The following is a 24,629-nucleotide window of genomic DNA, read 5'->3' as shown; positions in this document are numbered from 1 at the left end:
TTTGCTGTAAGGCAGCAACTCTACCGCTGCGCCACCGTGACCGCCCACCGTGCCGAAATTTGACAAAGAACCACGGAAGCAAAAATTAGCCCCTTGTACTCACCATTTGTCCTGGAATCAGATATTTGGTGTAAGTTAAGGAAGTGAGTTGCTATAGCAACATCATTAATATTAGCATCATCAATAACTTGAATTTTGATACGTCGAGTAAGTGGAGGAAACATCTCAACAAAAGTGATTTGTTCATTCCAGACTGGGTTTGTGGTGTTGCTCTCCACTGATGTTTCTCCCTGTTATGGAGAGAAAAATGTTACTTTCGGCAAGGACCAAATCCCTGCGGCCGGCCAAATTTCCTGCAGAAACCACAACATGGAACTCAATAATGGAGTCAAGAGGTGGGCACAATCCAGCAAGCAACAGGTGAACACAAGTGGGGAGGAGCTGATGACAGTCAAGTGGGAAAGGGAATGGTGGAGATAGCCACAGGGGTAAGGAGGTGATCAGTGGACAACCAGAGGCTGCAGATTCTGCAATCTAATAGGAAAGGAAGGTGAAGATTGGAACTGAATGAGATGGAGACAACAGAGGGGTGGGAGAGGTGAAGAGTTGGTGGGAGAGGAGGTTCAGTGGGAGGAGGAAAATAAAACTGCAGAGGCTGGTTTAAATCGAAGGTAGACACAAAATGCTGGAGTAACTCAGCGGGTCAGGCAGAATCTCAGGAGAGAAGGAATGGGTGACGTTTCGGGTCGGGACTGAAGAAGGGCCTCGACCCAAAACGTCACCCATTCCTTCTCTCCCGAGATGCTGCCTGACCCGCTGAGTTACTCCAGTATTTTGTGTCTACCTTCAGTGGGAGGAGTGCAGGGTGATGGGCAGGTGGAGTAGATGGGGAAGTGGGGGGGGGGGGGGGGGGGAAGAAGCAGGGTTTAAAGAGGACTGGGGAGGTATTGTGGGAGGAAGGTGCAGTGTGGAAGGACCAGGGGAGATAAGAGGAGGGAGGAAGGGGCAGAAGGGATGCAGAGTAGCTAAAATTGGACAACTCAATGTTGATGCTGTTGGGCTGCAGACTAGCCAGGTACTGGTTATTTTGTTTACATTTAGCCTCAGTTTTAGCAGTGGAGAGATTGAGGACAGACAAGTAAATGTGGGAATGGGAAGGGAAATTAAAATGGCTGGGAACCAGGAGCTGCAGATGGCCATAGCGGACAGATGCAGCTGTTCGATAAAACAGTTGCCACCTCACTCCTATAGTGGAGGCCTCTGGAATCTGTTACCTGCTGAGGGTGGGGTCTGTTTAGGGTTGCCAACTGTCCCGTATTATCCGGGACATCCCGTATTTTGGGCTAAATTGGTTTGTCCCGTACGGGACCGCCCTTGTCCCGTATTAGGCCCGGGGACACTGTGGGCCCCAACGCTGTGGGTCCCGACGCTGTAGGCCCCGACGCTGTAGGTCCCGATAGTTTAGGTCCCGACGCTCTAGGTTTCCGACATTTTAGCTCCGGACATTGTAGGTCCAGACAGTGTAGGCCCGGAGGCCCGGGCGCCACCTAACGGAGGTTGCCTAGCAACCCGCCTCCCAGCCTGGGCAGTCGCCATTGGTTGAGCAGGAGCACGTGGCCGCTGGCTGGGTGAGGTCACGTGGGGCACGGGGCAGTGACGTCACCTTGTCCCGTATTTGGGAGTGAGATAGTTGGCAACCCTAGGTCTGTGGGTCTAAAAAACTTCCAACAGCAGCTGGAAGACTCCGTCTCTGGGGCAAAAATCATGTTTCTCTTTAAATAACTTGAGATTTACCCATTAGTGGTTGCCCAAGCAGGCTTGATTATTGGGCATTTTTGGACATTTCACTAACAGAGAGCACGAGAAGGGTTTAAACACAATGGCAACTCTGATTGACCAGTTGTCATTTTCCAGCCATCAGCGTTGGAAGTTAATTTCTTCCGAGAACATCGCTGGGGAGCAGAGAATGATAAGAAATCATTCAGGACTAGAGGGTGTGAGCTATAGGGAGAGGTTAAGTAGGCTGGGTCTCTGTTCCATGGAGCGTAGGAGGATGAGGGGAGTTATACAAAATCATGAGAGGAATAGATCTGGTACATGCACAGAGTCTTTACCTAGAGTAGGTGAATCGAAAACCAGAGGACATAGGTTCAAAGTGAAGGGGAAAAGATTTAATAAGAATCCGAGGGGTAACTTTTTCACACAGAGGGTGGTGGGTGTATGGAACAAACTGCCAGAGGAGGTAGTTGTTGCTGGGACTATCCCATCATTTAAGAAACAGTTGGACAGGTACATGGATAGGACAGGTCGGGAGGGTTATGGACCAAGCACAGGCAAGTGGGACTAGGGTAGCTGAGACATTGTTGGCCAGTGTGGGCGAGTTGGGCCGAAGGGCCTGTTTCCAGACTGTATCAATCTATGACTCTGTGACTCTAAATAACGTAGAGGCTCCACTCAGAATTTTTAAGAATATATTTGAAATCTTTACCTGCTGCCCTGCAAAAGTGACCTGGATGTAAGGATCAATGAACACTTTATTTTCACCCAGAATCTTTGAAAGACTCCCCATGAATCCAGAGTTCATGCTGGGGAGGTCTTCTGCCTTGTACAGCTTGATGTAGAACTTGGCCCAAGGTCTCTCAAGCGGCACTTGTTTAGGAAGCAAGAGGTTCCTGCAACAGAAAATAATGCGAGTTAGAAATCAAGATGTCGGGCTGTGGATGATAAAGAGAAATTACGGATACAGGAAACAAAACTGCAGATGCTGCTTTAAATCGAAGGTAGACACAAAATGCTGGAGTAACTCAGCAGAAGGATCTCGACCCAAAACGTCACCCATTCCTTCTCTCCAGAGATGCTGCCGGACCTGCTGAGTTACTCCAGCATTTTGTGTGTACAGGAGTCCAATGACAAGTGTCCATTGACACATTCAAATTGTACCGGGGAAATAAGGGAATTTAACTGAATTGATTAAGTTTTTGAACTAAGAGGTTCATAGTTCTTAAGTTCATAAGCGATAGGAGCAGAATTAGGCAGAGAATTCCCCAAATTCACAACTCTCTGGGTGAAAAAGTTTCGTCTCACCTCAGTTTTAAATGCCCCCCCCCATTTATTCTTAGACTGTGTCCCCTGGTTCTGGACTCCCCCAACATTTTTCCTGCATCTAGCTTGGCGAGTCCTTTTATAATTTTATGTCTCTATAAGATCCCCTCTCATCCTCCTCATCTTGATGGGTCGAATGGCCTAATACTACCCATAATCACTTATGACCTTATGACAGTCAGACTGGTCTGAGAACTAGGAAGACCTCCACCATCACACACGCATGCACCTTCACTTTCATCTCACAGCAAGATAATCTGAGGACCCTCCCCCTCGTCCTGAAGTAGAGGTCCAGTTAGTTCCCCTCCATCAACATGTTTGTTCATCACAGACTCCTTGGCAAGGGTGGTGCTATGGTGGTTTGGCAAACAGACGTTTGTCTCACAGAGGCCATACATCAACTCTCAGATGTTGAAAAACACCCTGCAAACGATGGAGAATGCTGTGGCATATAAGATGAGAAAGAACTTTTTCACCCAGAGAGTTGTGAATTTGTGGAATTCTCTGCCACAGAGGGCAGTAGAAGCCAAATCACTGGATGAATTTAAGAGAGAGTTAGATACAGCTCTAGGGGCTAGCGGAATCAAGGGATATGGGGAGAAGTTGGGCACAGGTTACTGATTGTGGATGATCAGCCATGATCACAATGAATGGCGGTGCTGGCGCGAAGGGCCAAATGGCCTCCTCCTGCACCTATTTTCTATGTTTCTAAGTCTACTCCGCCATTCAATCATGGCTGATCTATCTCTCCCTCCTAACCCCATTCTCCTGCCTTCTCCCCAAAACCTCTCACACCTGTACAAATCAATAATCTATCTACCTCTGCCTTAAAAATATCCATTGACTTGGCCTCCACAGCCTTCTGTGCCAAAGGATTCCACAGATTCACCACCCTCTGACTAAAGATATTTCTCCTCATCTCTTTCCTAAAAGACCGTCCTTTAATTCTGAGGCTATGACCTCTAGTCCAAGACTCTCCCACTAGTGGAAACATCCTCTCCACATATCCAAGCCTTTCACTATTCTGTATGTTTCAATGAAGTCCCCCGATTAAATTTTTATCTGTGTGTGCTTCGCTGTCATCTTCTCCCAGCTAACAATGATCTATTCTACATTTTTCTTGAACCACATCTCTTTTGATATCTCCTTTTCACACCTTACAATTCCTTATCTCCATGTCTCCCTCTCCCGTTTCTCAGTCTGAAGAAGGGTCTCGACCCGAAATGTCCCTCATTCCTTCTCTCCAGAGATGCTGCCTGACCTGCTGAGTTACTCCGGCATTTAGTGCATGTCTTCGGTGGAGGGGAACTGGCAGAATGAGATGTCTGTCAATGCTGCACCACAATGTCACCTCAGCAGAAGACTGTGTTTGCTAATGCTCAGGCAGGCATTCTAAATGACTTGATGTTCCAGCTTTACTCACTTTTCAATGTCGTCATCCTGTTTGGTGATGGCATTGGGCACGGACGCCTGGAAATCACCTTTCCCCATCACCGTAATTGTACATTTCACAAAGCCTTTGATGCCACTTTTTGTGTCCTTCGGGTCAGTCAGTATAGCCCATTTCTGATAAAAACCGTGATCTGGAAAAAAAAGAACGATTGATACTTTCTCAAAGTGTATGAAAGTAAGCTATTTATTTTCAGGGACAATTTGGAATGAGCAAAAAGAGTACAATGTAGGTAGGTAGGTTTATAAACACAGAATGAGAGGTTATGAAGAGACTATACAGAATGAATGAGGCTGGGTTACCTAATATAATTCAAAATCATTGGTTTAACTTGGTTTGTGGGCGGCGGTAGAGTTGCTGCCTCACAACGAATGCAGCGCCGGAGACCCGGGTTCGATCCCGACTACAGGTGCTGTCTGTACGGAGTTTATACGTTCTTCCCGTGACCTGCGTGGGTTTTCTCCGAGATCTTCGGTTTCCTCCCACACTCCAAAGACGTAGGTTAATTGGCTTTGTGTATGTGTAAAAATTGTTCCTAGTGTGTGTAGGGTAGTGTTAATGTGTGAGGATCACTGGTTGGCGTGGACTCGGTGGGCCGAAGGGCCAAAGCTGTTTAAGCGCTGTATCTCTAAACTGAACTAAACTATCTAAAACAAAATGGAATTATCCAATTGTCAACACAGGCACTGCAAAGCGGGAATTTTTGCAAAATTTATTTATTTAAACATTAATAGATTAAAAGGCATATTACTGCACAGTAGCACAGTAAGGCTGCTGCCTTACAGCACTGGAGAACCGAGTTCAATCCTGACTACGGGTGCTGTCTGTATGGAGTTTGTAAGTTTCTCCCTATGATCACGTGGGTTTTCTCCGGGTGCTCTGGTTTTCTCCCACATTCCAAAGACATGCAGGTTTGTAGGTTAATTGACCCCTGTAAATTGTTCCTACTGTGTGGGATAGAACTGGTGTATGGGCGATCGGCACAGACTATCTCTAAACTCAACTAAATACAGAAGCAGTCACGGAAAGTCCACATCCTTGTTTTAAGTTTACATATGGCAACATTTCGGATTCCATGCACAAAGGTGAGAAAACACACACACCCCTGCACGCACACACACACACACACACACACGTGCACACACACACACCTGTACACTGGCCACAGCTAGATTCATGCAAAGGCATTGGTCCACATTGTGACAAGCTACTGGGGTGACAGTGTGAAAAACCGCTGAGGCCATTTCCTTACCAGGCTGCTGATATACAGTTCCAGCATCAATCCTGAACAATCCCAGCTGAACTCCCGTGAATGGGATTCTTTTAGCATGAATAACCTGAAGCACAAGTACAATTATTTCAACCATGTTGCCTCTCCAATAAAGTTTTTCACAAATTCATTCTAAGCAATTTAAATACACTGGCTGCTGCGTCATCTAACTGATTTTATTTCAGATCTATGCGGCCCGTCTCACAAAGGACAGAGCAGTGCAACTGTTGAAGTCAGGGTAGGCAAGGACCAATATTTATGCCTGAAAATTCTATTCCATAATAGCTCAAAGCAATTGAACATCAATTCTTCTAGAGTGTAAAGTGGCAAACAACCATTTCCATGACCTTCCTGTCTCGTCCCAGTGAAGCGATCGAACGTCACGAGTTGAATACGATATGCAATTCCCATGCAATGCTGCTACGGATGCATTGCAGGTTAACGTAGATCGCAGTGTTCCACAGTTATTCATGGGGCTTTCCCGAAGGTAACGGCATTTCAAACCAGAGTGCGAAACGCAGAATCGGGCACATTAAGCCATGTAATAAAGACAGAACAGTAGAAACATCCAGTCATCCAGATAACATCCATGGAGAAAATATTGTAGGTCCGTGACTTGTTGTCAGAATTTAGAAAAACTAAAAATCAAATAAGTTATAAAATGTAGGGAAGGTTGGGGGTGATGAGTTGACAATTGCCAATCACTTTAACTCTCCCACCCACTTTCGCTCGGACTTCAGCTCCGAAACTGTTCTACATTACATTACAGTGCCTCAGCTTCCAACACATCACCTTACAACCCTCAGGCTGCACTGATGAATTCAGCAGTTTTGGATAACCAGATTTTCCAGTCTGTATCAGAACTGACAGGTTTTGAAGAAAGATCATTGACCCGAAATGTTAACTCTGTTTTTCCTCTCCATAGATGTCGTCTGATCTACTGAATACGTTCATCATTCTCTGATTGTATTTCAGATATTTAGCAACTGCAGTGTTTTGGTTCTCTCCAAAGCAGGGAGAAGTCGGGTAACTGTAGATCTGTGAACCTAACATGGTTAGCAGGGATGTTATTTTTAAAAAGCAGGGACTATTCAGAGCTAGCCAGCACGACTTTGTCAAGGGAAGATCTAATTTGACCAATGGAATTCAATTTTTTGAGGAGGTAATGAAGATGAGGGCAGTGCAGTAGATATAGTTTACATTGACTTCAGTGAGGTTTCCACAAGGCCCCAAGTGAGAGACTGGTCTAAAGGATTGAGGCCCATGAGATTCAGGGCAAGTTGGATCCAAAATTAGTTTAGCAATAGGATGTAGCAGATGATGGTCGAGGGTTATTTTTGTGACTGGATGGTTGTGCCCAGTGGTCCTCCAAGGAACTGTACTGGGACCCTTCATTAGTGTAATGTATATGTGAATGACTCGGACATGGATGTAGGAAGGATGATCGGTAGGTCCGTAGATGACAAAGACTGGTGGATCTATTGACAGTGTGGAAGATAGTCTTAGGCTACAGGGTTATATTGATGTGCTGGCGAAATGGAGTTTAATCCTAATAAATGCAGGCTGATACATTTTAGGAGTACTAAAAGGGCTGAGATATAAACCATTAACGGTAGGGACTGAGGGAGTATTGTGGAACAGGTCAACGTTGGAGTAAAAGTCCAAATATCCTTGAAGATGGCAGTGCAGGTAGATAATGTGGTTAGGAAGGCATATGGGGCACCAATTTTCATTCAGTCAGGGCAATGAAAATGAGAGCAGGAAGGTTCTGCTCCAACTTTACCATTATAATTAAAATTAAAACACAAAGTACTTGTGCTATAACTCCAGGATAAGCACTCAACTAAGCAAACCAAGCCCAAAGCCAAAGTATTATCTAACTACCTAATGAATACAACAACAATAAATAACTCAGTATGCAAAAATCAGCTACATCTTAACTAGCCCTTAAACAGAACCTAATCATATAGATGCCAGTATATCATTGGGGTAATCATATAGACGTACAGGGTAAATGGTAGGGAATTGAGGAATGCAGTGGAACAGAGGGATCTGGGAATAACTGTGCATTGTTCCCTGAAGCTGGAATCTCATGTGGATAGGGTGGTGAAGAAGGCGTTTGGTATGCTTGCCTTTATAAATCAGAGCATCGAGTATAGAAGTTGGGATGTAATGTTAAAATTGTACAGGGCATTGGTGAGGCCGAATCTGGAGAATGGTGTGCAGTTCTGGTCGCCAAATTATAGGAAGGATGTCGACAAAATGGAGAGGGTACAGAGGAGATTTACTAAAATGTTGCCTGGGTTTCAGCACTTAAGCTACAGAGAGAGGTTGAATAGGTTGGGTCTTTATTCTTTGGAGCATAGAAGGTTGAGGGGGGACTTGATAGAGGTTTTTTAAATTTTGAGAGGGACGGACAGAGTTGACGTGGGTAGGCTTTTCCCTTTGAGAGTGGGGAAGATTCCAACAAGGGGACATAACTTCAGAATTAAGGGTCAAAAGTTTAGGGGTAACATGAGGGGTAACTTCTTTACTCAGAGGGTGGTGGCTGTATGGAATGAGCTTCCGGTGGAAGTGGTGGAGGCAGGCTCGATTTTATTATTTAAGAGTAAATTGGATAGGTATATGGATGGGAGGGGATTGGAGGGTTATGGTCTGAGAGCAGGTAGATGAGACTAGGTCAGAAAGAGTGGTCGGCGTGGACTGGTAGGGCCGAACGGGCCTGTTTCCGTGCTGTAATTGTTATATGGTTATATGGTTATATAGATGCCAGTGTATCATTGGGGTAATCATATAGATGCCAGTGTATCATTGGGGTAATCATATAGATGCCAGTGTATCATTGGGGTAATCATATAGATGCCAGTGTATCATTGGGGTAATCATATAGATGCCAGTATCCCTGCACTGGTGTTTCATTGAGTTAGGCCCACGACACCTCGGGAAGGCTCAACAGCTGGTTCTGGCATCCGAGTAAATCCCAGATCATTCCATCCCTATGCTATCAGTATCCACTAAATAAAGGGAGCTGCAGCCAACTAGCTCACTCTAACAAATGCTGAACACCTGCATCCTATCTTTCATTAATCCTAGCCCGTCATTAAACTTGTACCACAACAAATATCACGCTTATATCAGGCCGGGATACACTTACACAAACTACAATTAACAAGAAATACACATACTGCATGTCATACGTTTTCTTTCTGCCCCCAACTGACATTAATTCATCTCCACCAAATCCACCTACTGCCTTGCTCTGCTGACTCTGACATCTGCTTTACAGCCTGACGCAAACTCTGTCCACTAATTCCTAGCTCTCCAAATAGCGACGTGGTTGATCTCGCTATGAAACCTCTACAACTCACCTCTACCAGACGTACTCTTGCTCTCCATCCTCACTACTCAACTTCTGCTGCCAAGTCTACATATCTAAGCTTTTTCCTTTCATAAGCCTGATCCACTAAGTTCTCCCAAGGCACCTTCAGTTCTATACACTATCCCAGTGGCTAACTGGCCATATCACTGTATCAGGCCTCAAACTAGTAGTAATTATTTCCTGCAGAATAACAAGCTTTCCTCCCAAATCTACCCGCATCTCCCAATCACTGGCTCCCCATAGCTGGCCTAACTCATGCCTGTCTGAAAACTTCCCTCCTCTACCTTTCTCTCTCTCTCACGGACAAAATGAATCACTACCCTCTCAGTCCTGATGCCTACTGAATTCACCTGTGCTCTCCTCCTCTCAATAGCTGCAGAATTACACTTCAAGACCTGATTATGCCGCCAAGTATACAGACCCTGAGAAAGACTAGTCCTACATCCTGATAAAATATGCCTCAACATTGCCACTTCTGAATACAAGGGACACGCTGGGTCTTCACCTACCCATTGTTTGAGGTTCTGCGGTGATGGCAGCACATCATAAATAGCCCTTACAAGGAAACTTTGGTCAGACTTCAACTGGTCATCGCAGTAGAGGGAGCTTGGGCAGCGCTGGAGAGGGTTACAGAGGGTCAGCAGGACCTGCTCTGGGACGGAGTGGGTCAATCAGGTGGGACTGGAAAGGCCAGGGCTGGCCTCCCTGGAGCAGAGAAGGTTAAGAGGGGAGATGAGTGGGGTATATAATATTGTGAGGGGTATAGATAGGGTAGATGCAGGAAAAAATCCCCCCAATTAATGCTGTAGAAAATTAGAGGACAGTCTAAAATGCTGCCAGCATGCGTAGTGCATTGAAGCAGGGCATACTGCTTGTGCAGACATTTTCAATCACAATCAAACATTTTATTTGGTTCAGTTCTTGAATATTTGACGACAATTCAAACCACTCAATTGTTCAAGGGCTTCATACTTACAATAATTTCAATGATTTTATCATACAAGACAGCTGCTGGCTCTTGGAATTCAAAGACAAAATACTAGGAAGAAAACAAAAACAAGAAGATCGTAATGAAAACATAAAAACAAGTCCATTACAACCACCAAATAAATGCAAGTTCCTGAAAAAACTGTCACTGCAAAGCTCCAAATTATACTCCAATATCCAATTAATCACCAGAACCCAAAATACCATCCAGTACACTTTGAAAATCAGATATATTACTACTGTTCACACCCCAAAAATCTAATTCCTTCTAATATACCATAAAAACATAGAAACATAGAAAATTGGTGCAGGAGGAGGCCATTCGGCCCTTCGAGCCAGCACCGCCATTCATTGTGATCATGGATGATCGTCCCCAATCAATAACCCGTGCCTGCCCTCCCCATATCCCTTGATTCTACTAGCCCTTAGAGCTCTATCTAACTCTCTCTTAAATCCATCCAGTGAATTGGCCTCCACTGCCCTCTGTGGCAGAGAATCCCACAAATTCACAACTCTCTGGGTGAAAAAGTGTTTTCTCATCTCAGTTTTAAATGGCCTCCCCTTTATTCCAAGACTGTGGCCCCTGGTTCTGGAACATTGGGAAATTTACCTGCATCTAGCTTGTCCAGTCCTTTTATAATTTTATATGTTTCTATAAGATACCAAAAGATATTCTTTAACAATAAATTCCCAACATGATTCTCTTGATTTCAGAACCATTCCGTCTACAGTAGCTACAGTAATTGACAGAGATACCTCATTGTAAAATGGGCAGTTGGTGGACTTCTGTGTACTTGTGTGTTTTTTCTCATCTCCCACTTTCACATGTACCACAGGGTCAATGTTGACACCGATCAGCTTCCGTGCCTCGGATATGGTAACCGCAATCTAAAGGAAAAAACACAAGAATTACTAAATATGTTGCACCTTACAACAAACGTTTTCAACTTTTTTCACCCAGAGAGTTGTGAATTTGTGGAATTCTCTGCCACAGAAGGCAGTGGAGGCCAAATCACTGGATGAATTTAAGAGAGAGTTAGATAGAGCTCTAGGGCTAGTGGAATCAAGGGATATGGGGAGAAGGCAGGCACGGGTTACTGATTGTGAATGATCAGCCATGATCACAATAAATGGCGGTGCTGGCTCGAAAGGCTAAATGACCTCCTCCTGCACCTATTTTCTATGTTTCCATGTTTCTAGTACTCATCCCATTGTTCATTGGTACTCCAATGTCACAATCAAAGTGGATGCAGTGGGTTCTGACAGACCTGGGACAAAACTGACCCACAAAACAGTGAGGAATGGCAGAAGATGGAGAGAGATGTCTGATAGTTTACAGCTTGGAGGCTTTGTGAGAGCAGGTGAGAAGTAATCTATTTTCCATAGGGAGTCTGGAGGCCCTCAAGAAGACTTCAATAAGGTCTCACTTTGGAGACTGGCCCAAAGGTTAGATCTCTTGGCATGCATGGGCCAAAAGAACCAGACGACATAGGTGGAAGGTGAGTGAGGAAAGATTTAATATGAAGCTGAGGACCAACTTTTTACACATTGTGTGATTGGTTTATGGAACGAGCTGCCAGAGGAGGTAGTTGAGGCAGGTACTATATCAACATTTAAAAGACATTTGGACAGGTACATGGATAGGAAAGGTTTAAAGGGATATGGGCCAAATGTGGGCAGGTGGGACTAGAGCAGATGGGGCATCTTGGTTGGCATGGGCAGGTTGGGCTGAAGGGCCTGTTTCCATGCTGTATGACTTTATGAATGAAAATAGTTTCTATGCCACAAATTCTATGCACTTCTAAATCAGGCTCATCTCATAGTGCAATTTAACATAAATACTTAATCTTCATTACCTGAAAACTCTGTATTCTTGATGTACGTAGGTCTGCCTTAGTGGAAAACCTTGAACGACTGTGAATAGAAATTAAGATGTGAAACTTAGAAATGGGAAGCAAATACAGGAGAATGATCAGGTACTGATTGAGAATGATCAGCCATGATCACATTGGCTCGAAGGGCCGAATGGCCTCCTCCTGCACCTATTGTCTATTGTCTAAATGGAGACACATTAAAGTCTGAAGAAGGTCCAGAGCTGATACATCACCTATCTATGTTCTCCAGAGATGCTGCCTGACCTGCTGAGTTGCTCCAGTATTATTGAGATCCAATTTATGGGGCATAACAAAGAGAAATATGGCAGTATGATTTTCTGGTGGTCCAGATAGTATTATTAACATCTCTGTTGATACAATTGAGCTGGTTTGCATTGGTTCCCTTGACCAGCTCCATTGCAAGGTCGTGTGAGTGGAATTGACATTTCCATTCTTTGACAGGATGCCCCGGTTGCTCAAACTCCATGGGGGATATAATGTACTGCGCAGAGAATGACTCTGTGCCATTGGATGGCTGATTCCATATTGATCATACTCCTGCAAAGGTTTAACATGCAGACATAAAGAACTGCATTTGTTAATTTATCAAAAAAGATATCAATTTATCAAAAAATTGTCTTTTTTGATAAACTAACAAATGCAGTTCTTTGTGTCTGCGATAAACCTTTGCAGGAGTGTGATCAATATGGAACCAGCCATCCAATGGCACAGAGTCATTCTCTGCGCAGTACATTACATCCCCCATGGAGTTTGAGCAACCAGAGGCATCCTGTCAAAGAATGGAAATGTCAATTCCACTCACACGACCTTGCAATGGAGCTGGTCAAGGGAACCAATGCAAACCAGCTCAATTGTATTTTAATAATACTGTCTGGACCACCAGAAAATCATACTGCCATCTTTCTTTTTGTTATGCCCCATAAATTGGATCTCAATAATACTGCCCCATAACGCGCCAAGAAAGAGTGACCCCGATATTCCTATCCATTGCATATGATAAATCCGAAACCCCAACAATGACCATTGCACTCTGTACAATAGCAAACTCAAGAATACTGGTCATTATCCCTCATTTGGAGCAGTGGGGCCAAGGGTTTCATTCTTGCATCATCTCTTCATGTAAATTGATACTCATGGCATTACAAATCACATAAACATTCCATGCACACATGGTTTTATCACCTAAATGAACAATTGCTGTTCTCAGGGACTAACATAAACGCATGGCTTTTGGTTTGTCAGTCACCTTTTCTGTGGTGTGAAAGATATCGAACTGATATCAATGTCGCAAATATCAAAATCATCTTCATCTTCATTGTCATCATCGTCATTCACTAGTTTCCGTCCAAGAGACTTCATCCTTTTATCCAGTTGGTTGGCTGTCGCCAGTTCTTTCGGGCTGCAACAAATTGAGAAACAATAAAAGTCTCTGATCAAATCTACAACTTTTATGTGAGGTCTTGCCTGGATGAAGTTGGGAACCCACAAGTTGGTTCTCAAACCATCCATGCCAACCAAGGTGACCCATCTAGGCTAGTCCCATTTGCCCGCATTTCGTCCTTCTACCTTTCCTATCGATGTACCTATCCAAGTGTCTTTTAAATGTTGTTCTTGTATCTGCCTCAGCTCTTTCCATAACCCACCAGTTTCTAAGTGAAAATGTTGCCTCTCAGGTTCCTATGTAGAGGAGGATGGGAGTTAAAGAGTTAATGTGCACAGATTGCATGTTGCGCGGGGTGAGCCTGCTTTACTTACTTAGACTTGCTAGCTAAAGTACAACAGGTTGTTTTGCATAACTGCAGAGGGTGTTGTGATGAAAGGAGAAAGGCCCGATTCCAAGTAGTACTGCAGAGAACCACAAGTCTGTTCTACACAATAAGAGGCAGTGCAGAAATGTGCTGATTGTGTGATTAGCTGGACCCGTGACCACTCATGTATAAATATACTGCCGGTGCACAAAATAATGGAGTGGGACCGCGAGGGACAAGTATGTGGCCATACTCACAGTGACTCTCCCACCCCCGCTAGCGTGATAAAGTTGTGTCTTTACTATCAATGTCTGACGGTTTTGTTATTTCAGAGCACAGATGCGCTTTAACCTTTTTAAATTTTTCCCTTCTCACCTTAAACCACTGGCTCGTGATTCTGCTACATTGGGTAAGACTATGTGCATGAATCTGAGCAACTCCCCCTATAATTTTATACACCTCTATAAAATCAGTCTTCTGCACCCCAAGGAATAAGGTAATCGAATTGTCCAATCTCTCCTTACAGCTCAGGCCCTCAAGTGCTGGCAACATCCTTGTAAATCTTCTCTGGCTCTTTCCAGCTTAATAACATCCTTCCCATACCAAGGTGACCAAAATAGAACACAATACTCCAACTGCGGCCTCACCAACGTCTTGTTCAACTGTAATGGAACAACGTCACTTCTATACTCAATACTCTGATTGATGAAGGCCAATGTGCCAAACGTCTTCTTTATCACCCTATCTACTTATGACGCCCCTTTCAGGGAATTATGTGCCTTCACTCCGAGATCCCTCTGCTCTGCAACACTCCACAGGGCCCTGCCATTCACTGTGAAGGCCCTGCCCACATTTGACTTCCCAAAGTGCAACACCTCGCACTTATCTGTATAAAACTCCACTGACCATTCCTCAGCCCACTTGTCCAACTTATCAAGATCCCGCGGTAATATTTGATAACTCTTTACTGTCTACGATACCACCTATGTTAGTGTCATCTGGAAACGTACTACTTATGCCATGCACATTCTCATCTAAATCGTTGATATAAAACACAAACATCAATGTACCCAACACATCTCAGAGGCACAGCACTAGTCACAAACCTCCAGTCTGAAAAACAACTTTCCACTACCACCCTTTGCTTCCTTCCTTGAAGCTAATACTTTAACTTTCCCTGGATCCCATGCAATCGAACCTTCCAGAGCAGCCTACCATGCGGAACCTTCTCAAAGGCCTTACTGGTCCACATAGACAATGTCTACAGCTTTGCCCTCTTGGTTACTTCTTCAAAGAATTCAATCAAATTTATGAGACATGATCTCCCATGTACAAAATCATGCTGACTGTCCCTAATCAGCCTTTGTCTATCCAATTGTATCTCTCAAAATCCTCTCCAGTAACTTGCCCATCACAGATGTTAGGCTTACTGGTCTATCGTTCCTAAGCTTTTCTTTGCAACCTTTCTTAAATAGAGGCACAACATTGGCCACCTTCAAGTCACCAAGGTGTAATCCTCCCTATGTTTGTATTTTAACTGGATTCTGGGGGTTCTTTGCCTGCAGAACCCACACAAGCTGAGCTGTCAACCTCACAGCAAGTTAATTAGCACATTAAAAATGCTAGTTGTAAAGAAATGACTGATTTCGAGTGCTGACAAAGATCTGAACCCAGGCAGACATCAAAGTGGCAGCAAATTCTTCAATACTACATACACAGATAATTTGCTGCCCAATTAATGTGCCAGAGAAGACTGCCCGAATTATGAGAACCGTCACATCTACACTCTTCCCTCCACTCTGCCTCTTGGAAGTAATTTAGTTTCAAATGGAGTTCAGCTGATCAGTGTTCATTGATTAGTGCAACACACTCAAGGACCAAACGACTCCTCCTCATAAGTGATAAGGGCAGAATTAGGCTGTTCGGCCCATCATGTCTACTCCGCCATTCAATCATGGCTGATCTATCCCTCCCACCTAACCCCATTCTCCTGCCTTCTCCCCATAACATAATCCTCCTGTTACCATAAGAGAGGATAGAGAACAAATGGAAGGTTTTATTGGGGAATAATGCACCAGAATTCAGGAGCATCTTACCTGAGATTTTCAAAGTTGTCATTTCTGATAATCAGATCATCCCTGTTGAGAGAATATGAAAACAATCCACTTTTAATAAAGCTACAACCACGGGGCAGTGAGCAAGTTAATCTTTTGAAGGGGTCGCAGTGTGATTGCCAGCACTATTGAATATAATTCACCTATAGGTGCCTGGGGACCTCAAGTCAGCAAATCCACCAGAACAAGGATGTGAAATGAAGCCAACACCGGCCCCAGGGCCATGAGCTCTTATTGCTTAATTGCAAAGAGTTACACAGCACAGAAACAGGCCGTTTGGCCCAACTCAGCCATTGCAACCAAGATGCCTCTCTACTCAAATGCTATCTGCCTTCATTTAGAAACATAGAAAATAGGTGCAGGAGTAGGCCATTCGGCCCTTCGAGCCTGCACCGCCATTCAATATGATCATGGCTGACCATCCAGCTCAGTAGCCTGTACCTGCCTTCTCTCCATACCCCCTGATCCCTTTAGCAAAAAGGGCCACATCTAACTCCCTCTTAAATATAGCCAATGAACTGGCCTCAACTACCTTCTGTGGCAGAGAATTCCACAGACTCACCACTCTCTGTGTGAAGAAATGTTTTCTCATCTCGGTCCTAAAAGACTTCCCCCTTATCCTTAAGCTGTGACCCCTGGTTCTGGACTCCCCCAACATCGGGAACAATCTTCCTGCATCTAGCCTCTCCAACCCCTTAAGAATTTTATATGTTTCTATAAGATCCCCCCTCAGTCTTCTAAATTCCAGCGAGTACAAGCCCATATCCTGTTAAACCTTTCCTATCATGTATCTGTCCAAATGTTTTTTGGACATTGTAATTGAATTTGCCCCTACCACTTCCACTGACAGCTCGTCCCACAAACCTACCATCATTTTAGATGTGTACTGTGGAGAAATTACTGTGTCTATCCATCCTTTATAAGCCTCTAAAGGTTTTATAAATCGCTACAAGGCCACCTCTCAGCTTCTTTTGCTAAAAACAAAAGCCTCAGCTTATCCCGTCTCTCCTCAGATGTCAAGCCGTCCATTCCAGACAACATTCCTATGAAGTAGGAAAAAAACTACAGATGCTGGTTAAAATCGAAGGTAGACACACAATGCTGGAGTAACTCAGTGGGTCATGCAGCATCTCGGGAGAGAAGGAATGGGTGACAAATGTCCCGCCCCCTCCTCTGACATCAGTCTGAAGAAGGGTCTCGACCCGAAACATCACCCATCCCTTCTCTCCCGAGATGCTGCCTGACCCGCTGAATTACTTGTGTACATTGTGTGTCAACATTCCTATGAATCTTTTTTGCATCCTCTAGTTTAACCATATCCTTCTTATAGCAAGGCCATCAGAACTGCACACGCTACACCAATTGCCTCTCACCTTGTTCATCTGTAACATGCAATCCCAATACCTGTGTTTAATTCCATGAAGGCAGCAGGCCAAACATTTCCTTCATGACTCTGTCTACCAGTGTTAGCTACCACATTCTAGAGATTTGGGAATGATGAAACCATGCACTTGCCCAGCCTCATTTCCCACAAGGAGGTTGAGTGTGGCCAATTCTCGATTAGAATAGTCTACATGCTGCTTCAGAAAACTTTTCTGGCCACACACGAAAAATCCTGCCTCATTAGTTTTTAGTTTAGTTTAGTTTAGTTTACAGATACAGCATGGAAACAGGCCCTTCGGTCAACCGAGTCCACACCAACCAGTAATCCCCGCACACTCTCACCATCTGACACACACTAGGGACATCTTATATTTACATCAAGCCAATTAACCTAGGTCTTTAGAGTGTGGGAGGAAACCGGCGATCTCAGAGAAAACTACAGGGAAAATATACGAACTCCGTACAGACAGCACCCGTGGGGGTCAGGATCGAACCTGGGCCTTTGGCACAGCAAGGCCCAACTCTACAGCTGCGCCACCATGCCTCCCCTCATCCAATCCCTTAGCAGTAAGGTCGTCCAAGTCAACATTTGGAACTTTAGTGATTATTGCACCCTGATTATTCCAACACTTATCTGTGGTTTTCCTACATATCTGCTCGTCCAATTCCCACTGAGTTTTGGAGACCTACAGTTTAATCCCATGAATGTGATTACCCCTTTCTTATTCTATTCATATGGGCTTGCTGGACAAAGTTCCTGGAATATCAACTCCAAAGTAGCGATGTTCTCCCTAATCAATAATACAACTTCCCCTCCTCTTTACCTCCACCTCCACCTCTGTCACTAGAAATATTGGTAGTCTGGAACATTGAGTATCCCTCCACCATGTTTTCGAAACAGGCATAACATCATTATCCCTTGGGCCGTTCCGAGTTCATCTGCTTTACTGTCAGACCTTGCATTAAAATAAATGCAACTTAGCTGATCAAACCTTCCTCACTCCTTGTCCTGCCCTTATCCCCCTCTCCCCTGCCCCCTCTGCCCTCCCCTGCTCCTCTTTGCCCTTGCAAGCCCCTCTCTGCCCTGGACCCCCTCTGTCCAGCCCCCCTCTCCCCTGGTCCCCCTTGTCCACCCCCCCCCCCCTGTCCAGCCCCCTCTCCCCTTCCCCCCTCTGTCCAGCCCCCCTCTCCCCTTCCCTTCCCCTCTCTGCCCTTCTAAGCCCCTCTCTGCCCTTCCCTGCCCCCCTCTCTCCTAACTCCCGCCCCTCTCTGCCCTGCCCTTCATGTGCCCTCATTCACTTTAACCTCCGCCTTTGATTTAACATTTGCATCTGATACATGACTACTCTGGGTCCCACCCCCTGCCAGCCTATTTTATGCCCTCAATGTACCTCTGTCCACTCTGCCCAGACCGTGCCATCTGACTCCTGTGGTAACTGGCACATTTCTGAATTGGAAGGCGAGTAGCTGTGGTAGTTCGAGTCAACCATGCCTCCACCTGCTCCTTCACCAGTGGGAGTGAAGCTGACAAAGACACAGATTCCTGCTCCCGTCAGCAGACCCATCACGAGAACAGGGAAAATAACAGGACTGGAATGGGATTGGATGAAGTCTCTTTGGATCTGCTGCTATATATGCTGAAGAATATTCACTAACCCGTCACTCAAATCAACCACAAAGTCAGTTTCTGCCCACGTTCCCACAGCTCCTTCGACCGGCAGGTACCGGATCTCCAGATCCACCAGTATCTGAAATCAGACAACAGATAGCAACAGGTGGTGTATCTGAATCCTCATCTGGCAGTGAGTTGCAGACATCAATCACTCTGTGTAAAACATCTCCCCTCAACTCCCCTTCAAAACCTTTTCCTTTCACATTAATGTATTTCCTCTTGTTTTTGATACCTCTGCTATGTGGAGTGTGGAAGGAAACCGGAGCACCCGGGGAAAACCCACGAGGTCACGGACAGAATGTACAAACTCCATACAGACAGCAACCATAGTCAGGATTGAACCCGGGTCTCTGGCGCTGTGAGGTAGCAACTCTACCGCTGCGCCACCCTGCCGCCGTGCAGCTGTATAACACGTAGTTGAGGCCATCTTTAAAGTATTGCGTGCATTTGCGGTCGCCACACAGTGGGAAGGATGTACGGGCTTTTGAAGGGAATGTAGAAGTGCTTCACCGGGATGTTGCCCAAGTTGAGAGAATTCGCGACAAGGAGAATTTGGTTAGCTTGGATTTTTTTTCTCAAAATGTTGGAGGCCGAGGAGTGACTTGATAAAAATATCTGTAATTACGAGCGGTGTAGATAGGGTAGACAGTCAGAGTACTTTTCCCCAAGATGGAAATGGTAAATACCAGAGATTTAAGATGACAGGTGAAAGTTTAAAGGAGATTTGTCAGGCATTTTGTTTCAATACAGAGAGTGGTAGGTGGCAGAAACAGATATTAGAACAGCATTTAGGAGGCATTTAAACAGACAGACAGAGAATAGAGGGGTCATATGCAGTGGTTGATTGGCAGCATGGTTACCACAGAAATGCTGGAGCAAAGACCTGTTCCTGTGTGGTACTGTTCTATATGTAATATAAAGGAACTGCAGATGCTGGTTTGTACCAAAGAGAGACATAAAGTGCTGGAGTAACTCAGCGGGTCAGGCAACGTCTATGATGAACATGGATAGGTGATATTTCGGGTCTGGATCCTTCTTCAGATCGATTGTGGTGGGGGAGTCAAGATCGTCCCATCAACGGAAGGTTCGAGGCCCCCGACCGCTGGAGGACAAAGAAGGGAGAGATTGAACTTTTTTTCGCCTTCCATCACAGTGAGGAATGTGGAGGAGTCACTGTGGTGGATGTTCATGTTAAAATGCATCTTGTGTGTTCTGTTGCTTTTTATTGTTATGACTGTACGGCAAATGAAGTTCCTTGTATGTTGCAAAACATACTTGGCTAATAAAGTATGATTATGATTATGATGGGGGAGGGGGGAACTGGAGGTGAGAAAAGCAAAACTTTTTTTTAAATGTTTTTTTATGTTTTCTTTCCACGTTCCATAGCATACTCTAGCACTCCTCATTTACCAGAACCTGCTTTTAAAAAACTGACTCGAACACCCCGACAGCATTTAAGGTTGCGTGACATGAAATGTCTGCCAGTGATTCTTAAACTGGTGATACTCGGAAAAACCAGCGACCCAGAGGTCACAGCATTCATCCTCCAAGAGTCTTGGAAACAATTCGACAGCATTTTTCCTTGATGCCTTTCAGGTGCGTCAACGCTAAAAGAATGTGAGAGCCCAGAGTTAGTAGAGATCATTTGATCCTTGTGCTGTGTTTCTGTGATAATGCCATAGCAACAAGCTGCCAAGTGAAGGTGCTTACTCATTTTTGGCTGCCCTTTCTAATTTGCAAGTCAGGCAGGTTTCGTGACACGTGGTTGTGTCTGATCTATTCACCTGTCTGACGGCTTTTTGTTGCATAGGACCAGAACAGAATGAGACGCCGTTCTAGCCTGCCTGTGTTTTGAGAGTGAATTGGAGATTTTGGCTGGTCTGAATCCTGCAGTAAGAATACGAACCAAAAGTTGCCAGTTTGTGGAGTGCATGAAATCAGAGCGGAGACCAGGTAGACACTGCTCTGCTTCACTGGAACTATGTGCAGATGAGCTAGGTACACAGAAATACTTCCTGTTGGCCGGTACGTAGCAAGGGGCGGGAAGTGGGACGAAAACAAAATATGGCAGATAGAAAGAAATGAAATAAGACCATCAATAGAGAAACCATTAACAATCAAATACTTGATGAGGCATGGAAATGAAAATTGAAAAATTAATATTTAATAAAACATACTGATCTTGCATATGCAAAATTTCCAGAAAATTACAGTAACTTCCAATAAACAGCCAGGCTCTGAGCAAAATGGAACCACCCTACCAGAGTACCGATTTGAGAAAAATAATAGATTAGGTTGTGAAAGTTTGTCTTGGGAACACAGCAATTCTTTCAACCTATTTACTCATTTGGAAATATCACCTGTGCAGGAAGGAACTGCAGATGCTGGTTTACACCAAAGATAGACACAAAAAGCTGGAGTAACTCAGCGGGACAGGCAGCATCTCTGGAGAGAAGGAATGGGAGACCCTGCTTCAGTCCAGATACATATGCATGCGTTGGTTATTGTCACCCTAGGGTACCCTCTGGTGATCTTACTTGAAAGTCAGTGATCTTGGCCATAGGGAGGGAGAGTGGGGAGAGTGCCTCCTCTACGTTGTGTATGACCCTGACCAGCGCGTGTCTGTCAGCTTTAGGAAGGGCACGGCATCAGATCTCCACCTGGTCTCACTCAGCCACGCCGTCACAGAAAGGGAAGAACCAGATCAAAATAATCCCCAGTTATTCCCTAACTCGTTATCACTTATTGAATCTCTGAATGAGGAAACAGAGTAATACTCACATCTGTTAGAGAATTTTTCTTGTCAATCAGAGCTTCCCTGAGATCCAAGTGGCCAGTTTTAGTCACCTGTTGAAGACTGATCTGCAAACGACCGAGCAGCCTACAAAAATGGGAATCCTTTGACAATTAATCTGCCGCTGCCCACTGGCCATAGACTGGCCATAGACTGGCCATAGACTGGCCATAGTCTCCACACTTTGAACACAATTCTTGATGGCAGAAATGCACATCCTGGTAGCGCACTGGCATTTATTTTGGAAGAAACACAAATAATAACCTGTGCCCTTGAAGCTGCAAACCATCCTGATCAATGTGTTTGGAGGGAAAGACAGAAGCTGCAAACCATCCTGATCAATGTGTTTGGAGGGAAAGACAGAAGCTGCAAACCATCCTGATCAATGTGTTTGGAGGGAAAGACAGAAGCCAATTGCCACAACAGGACCCATACGCCAATGGCCGATGGAAGACAACTGAGCAAAGGCGATGCACGTGGCATTCAGCTTCTCCTGTCAGCAAGCCTTGGAAGAAACGTTCGGATTCTTCCTCCCTTGCGACATGGGACACTGGCATTCAGAAAACCACCATCTGCAGTTTTTTACCTACACAGAAAAGATTCTCATCATCTCTCCTATCGATACGTCTTATAATTTTATAAACTTCTATTAAATCTCCTCTCCTACGCTCCAGAGAAAACAAACCGAGTTTGTCCAACCTCTCCTCGTAGCTAATACCCTCTAAACCATGCAGCATCCTGATGAACCTCGTCCCAATAGACTAATTGCCACTCTTGTCCCAAACCTGACCGGACCAGCATTCCCCTCACTGTGCATCCTATCTTCACATATCTCCTTCTCAATCCAAACATTTCCCTCACAGCCCTCTAACCAAGATAAATCCCTTTCCTAACACCATGGAGAACACAAAATGTGTAGGAAGGAACTGCAGATGCTGGTTTGCACCGAAGATAGACACAAAATGCTGGAGTAACTCAGTGGGACAGGCAGCATCTCTAGCGAGAAGGAATGGGTGACGTTTTGGGTCGAGACCCTGCTTCAGACTGAGGGTACCATGTAGAACTCCCTATCCCAGAGACCCTCTTCTGCAATCCCTGCACACATCTCCAGTGGCCGGCTGGACCACCTGTACCCACCTTCACCTGTCGTGCAGCATGATTAGTGTATGGAGCCCTATGCTAAATGCCAAGCGAGAACCTGTGCTTCCCTGGGGGACATGAGCAGAAGGACACACCTGTTGCTGAAGAGCTTGCTGTAATTGTACACTTTGATCTCCAACATCTCTTCCTTGATGTCTCTTCCATAATGAGGCCAGCTGAACTCCTGCAACGTGAAAGCATTCTTGTTTATTGCAAACAATTCTGATTCAGCACAACAACATATAAAAATGTTATAAAGCAAGTTGCTGATTTGCAGATGTTATGTATTGTTTCAGCTGATTGAGTGTGAACGAAAGGCCTTCTCACTTGGGATGTACATGCCCCCTCTTGCACTCTGATAACTTGACATTTACGTTGTTAATTTAGCTCCAGGCCTGATCGTAAGGTGCCAATTTGCATTTTGCATGAGACCAGGCCGTCATTTTTCCGGGTGTTCCGCTAATGCCCTAAATTCCATGTTCCTGCTTGTAAATACTTGGAAAGGAAAGGTGTTGGGAGAATCAGGAGCAATGTTGGCAAACATCAGGAGGACCGTGGTCAGTTCGGACTGAGTAGACCGAGAGGACAGCTTGCATGCAGTGCAGTTCTCTGATTCTATGAGTAAAACCTTGCAAAACCCCAAGCTGGTAAGGCATGGACAGATCAAAGCAGATTCCAGATCTAATCTCCCTGTCCAGTACGTACAGACAAGGTCAGGCCCAGTCCAGGGATATGGGTGGAGGTGCAGAAGGGGTCTGGGCCTAGTATGATGGGGTGTGGGGGATGGGAGGGTCCTGGCTCCCGATCCAAGGTGGGGGGATGGAGGAGGGGACTGGGACTTGGTCTCGGCGGGTGGGGAGGAGGGGAGGGACTGGGTTGCAAATAACAATAAAAGTGCAACACCTCACAGTTGTTTGGGTTAAACTCCATCTGCCATTTCTCCACCCATTTCTGTAGCTGCTCTACATCCCCTTGTACACCTTGACAGCCTTCCTCACAGTCCGCAACCCCAGCAATCTTGGTGCCGTCTGCAAACTTACTAACTGACCCGTCCATGTTTACTTCCAGACAGCAGAAGTCCCAACAGGCATCCTTGCGGAACTCCACTGGTCACAGACCTCCAGCCTGAATACTGTCCTTCGCCACAACCCTCTGCCTTCTCTCAGTAAACCAGGTCTGAATCCATACGACCAAGTCACTGTAAATGCCATGCATCTTAATCTTCTCATTCAGCCTACCATGGGGGACTTTATACTTCAATACTTAAATGCCTTACAAAAACCCATGCAGTCAACACCCATCACCGATCACCTGCATCACCTCAAAAAACATGATCAAGTTAGTAAAACAGGGCCTACCATGTACAAAGCCAAGCAGGCTGTCCATAAATAAACCATTCTCTTTCAAACGGGAGAAAATCCTATCCATAAGATTTCCCAACCATTTGCATGAGGCTCACTGGCCTACAATTCCCTGGATTCCCTCTGCATTTATTCATAAGTAAAAGAATAACATTAACTATTCTCCATCTTCTGGGGCCTCACCTGTGGCTAGAGACGACGCAAAGATCTTCGTCCATGCTCCCACAATCTCCTCTTTCGTTTCTCTCAATAATCGAGGATAGTGGAGGAGGTAGTTTGATTGTGGATGATCAGCCATGATCACAATGAATGGCGGTGTTGGCTCGAAGGGCCA

General features: G+C 45.1%; 1 protein-coding gene across 1 annotated transcript in view; it reads right to left on the bottom strand.

Moving 5' to 3' along the window:
* The window catches only part of fer1l4 (fer-1 like family member 4), a 116,154-nt gene that overhangs the window by 84,516 nt on the left and 7,009 nt on the right, over positions 1-24,629 (bottom strand). The window contains exons 3-14 of the mRNA XM_078419230.1: positions 23,030-23,118; positions 21,782-21,881; positions 18,985-19,076; positions 15,928-15,969; positions 13,330-13,482; positions 12,045-12,102; positions 10,945-11,076; positions 10,178-10,240; positions 5,805-5,889; positions 4,526-4,685; positions 2,489-2,672; positions 104-290 (exon numbers count right to left, since the gene is read on the bottom strand). Of these exons, the coding sequence (XP_078275356.1) occupies positions 104-290; positions 2,489-2,672; positions 4,526-4,685; positions 5,805-5,889; positions 10,178-10,240; positions 10,945-11,076; positions 12,045-12,102; positions 13,330-13,482; positions 15,928-15,969; positions 18,985-19,076; positions 21,782-21,881; positions 23,030-23,118 (1,345 nt within the window). The remainder of the gene's footprint in view (positions 1-103; positions 291-2,488; positions 2,673-4,525; positions 4,686-5,804; positions 5,890-10,177; positions 10,241-10,944; positions 11,077-12,044; positions 12,103-13,329; positions 13,483-15,927; positions 15,970-18,984; positions 19,077-21,781; positions 21,882-23,029; positions 23,119-24,629) is intronic.

The sequence above is a fragment of the Rhinoraja longicauda genome, chromosome 22 (genome assembly GCF_053455715.1).
Source record: "Rhinoraja longicauda isolate Sanriku21f chromosome 22, sRhiLon1.1, whole genome shotgun sequence".
In the NCBI taxonomy this organism is placed as follows: Eukaryota; Metazoa; Chordata; class Chondrichthyes; order Rajiformes; family Arhynchobatidae; genus Rhinoraja; species Rhinoraja longicauda.
The sequence above is the reverse complement of the archived record's forward strand: the minus strand, read 5'-3'. Positions and strand labels throughout refer to the sequence as shown.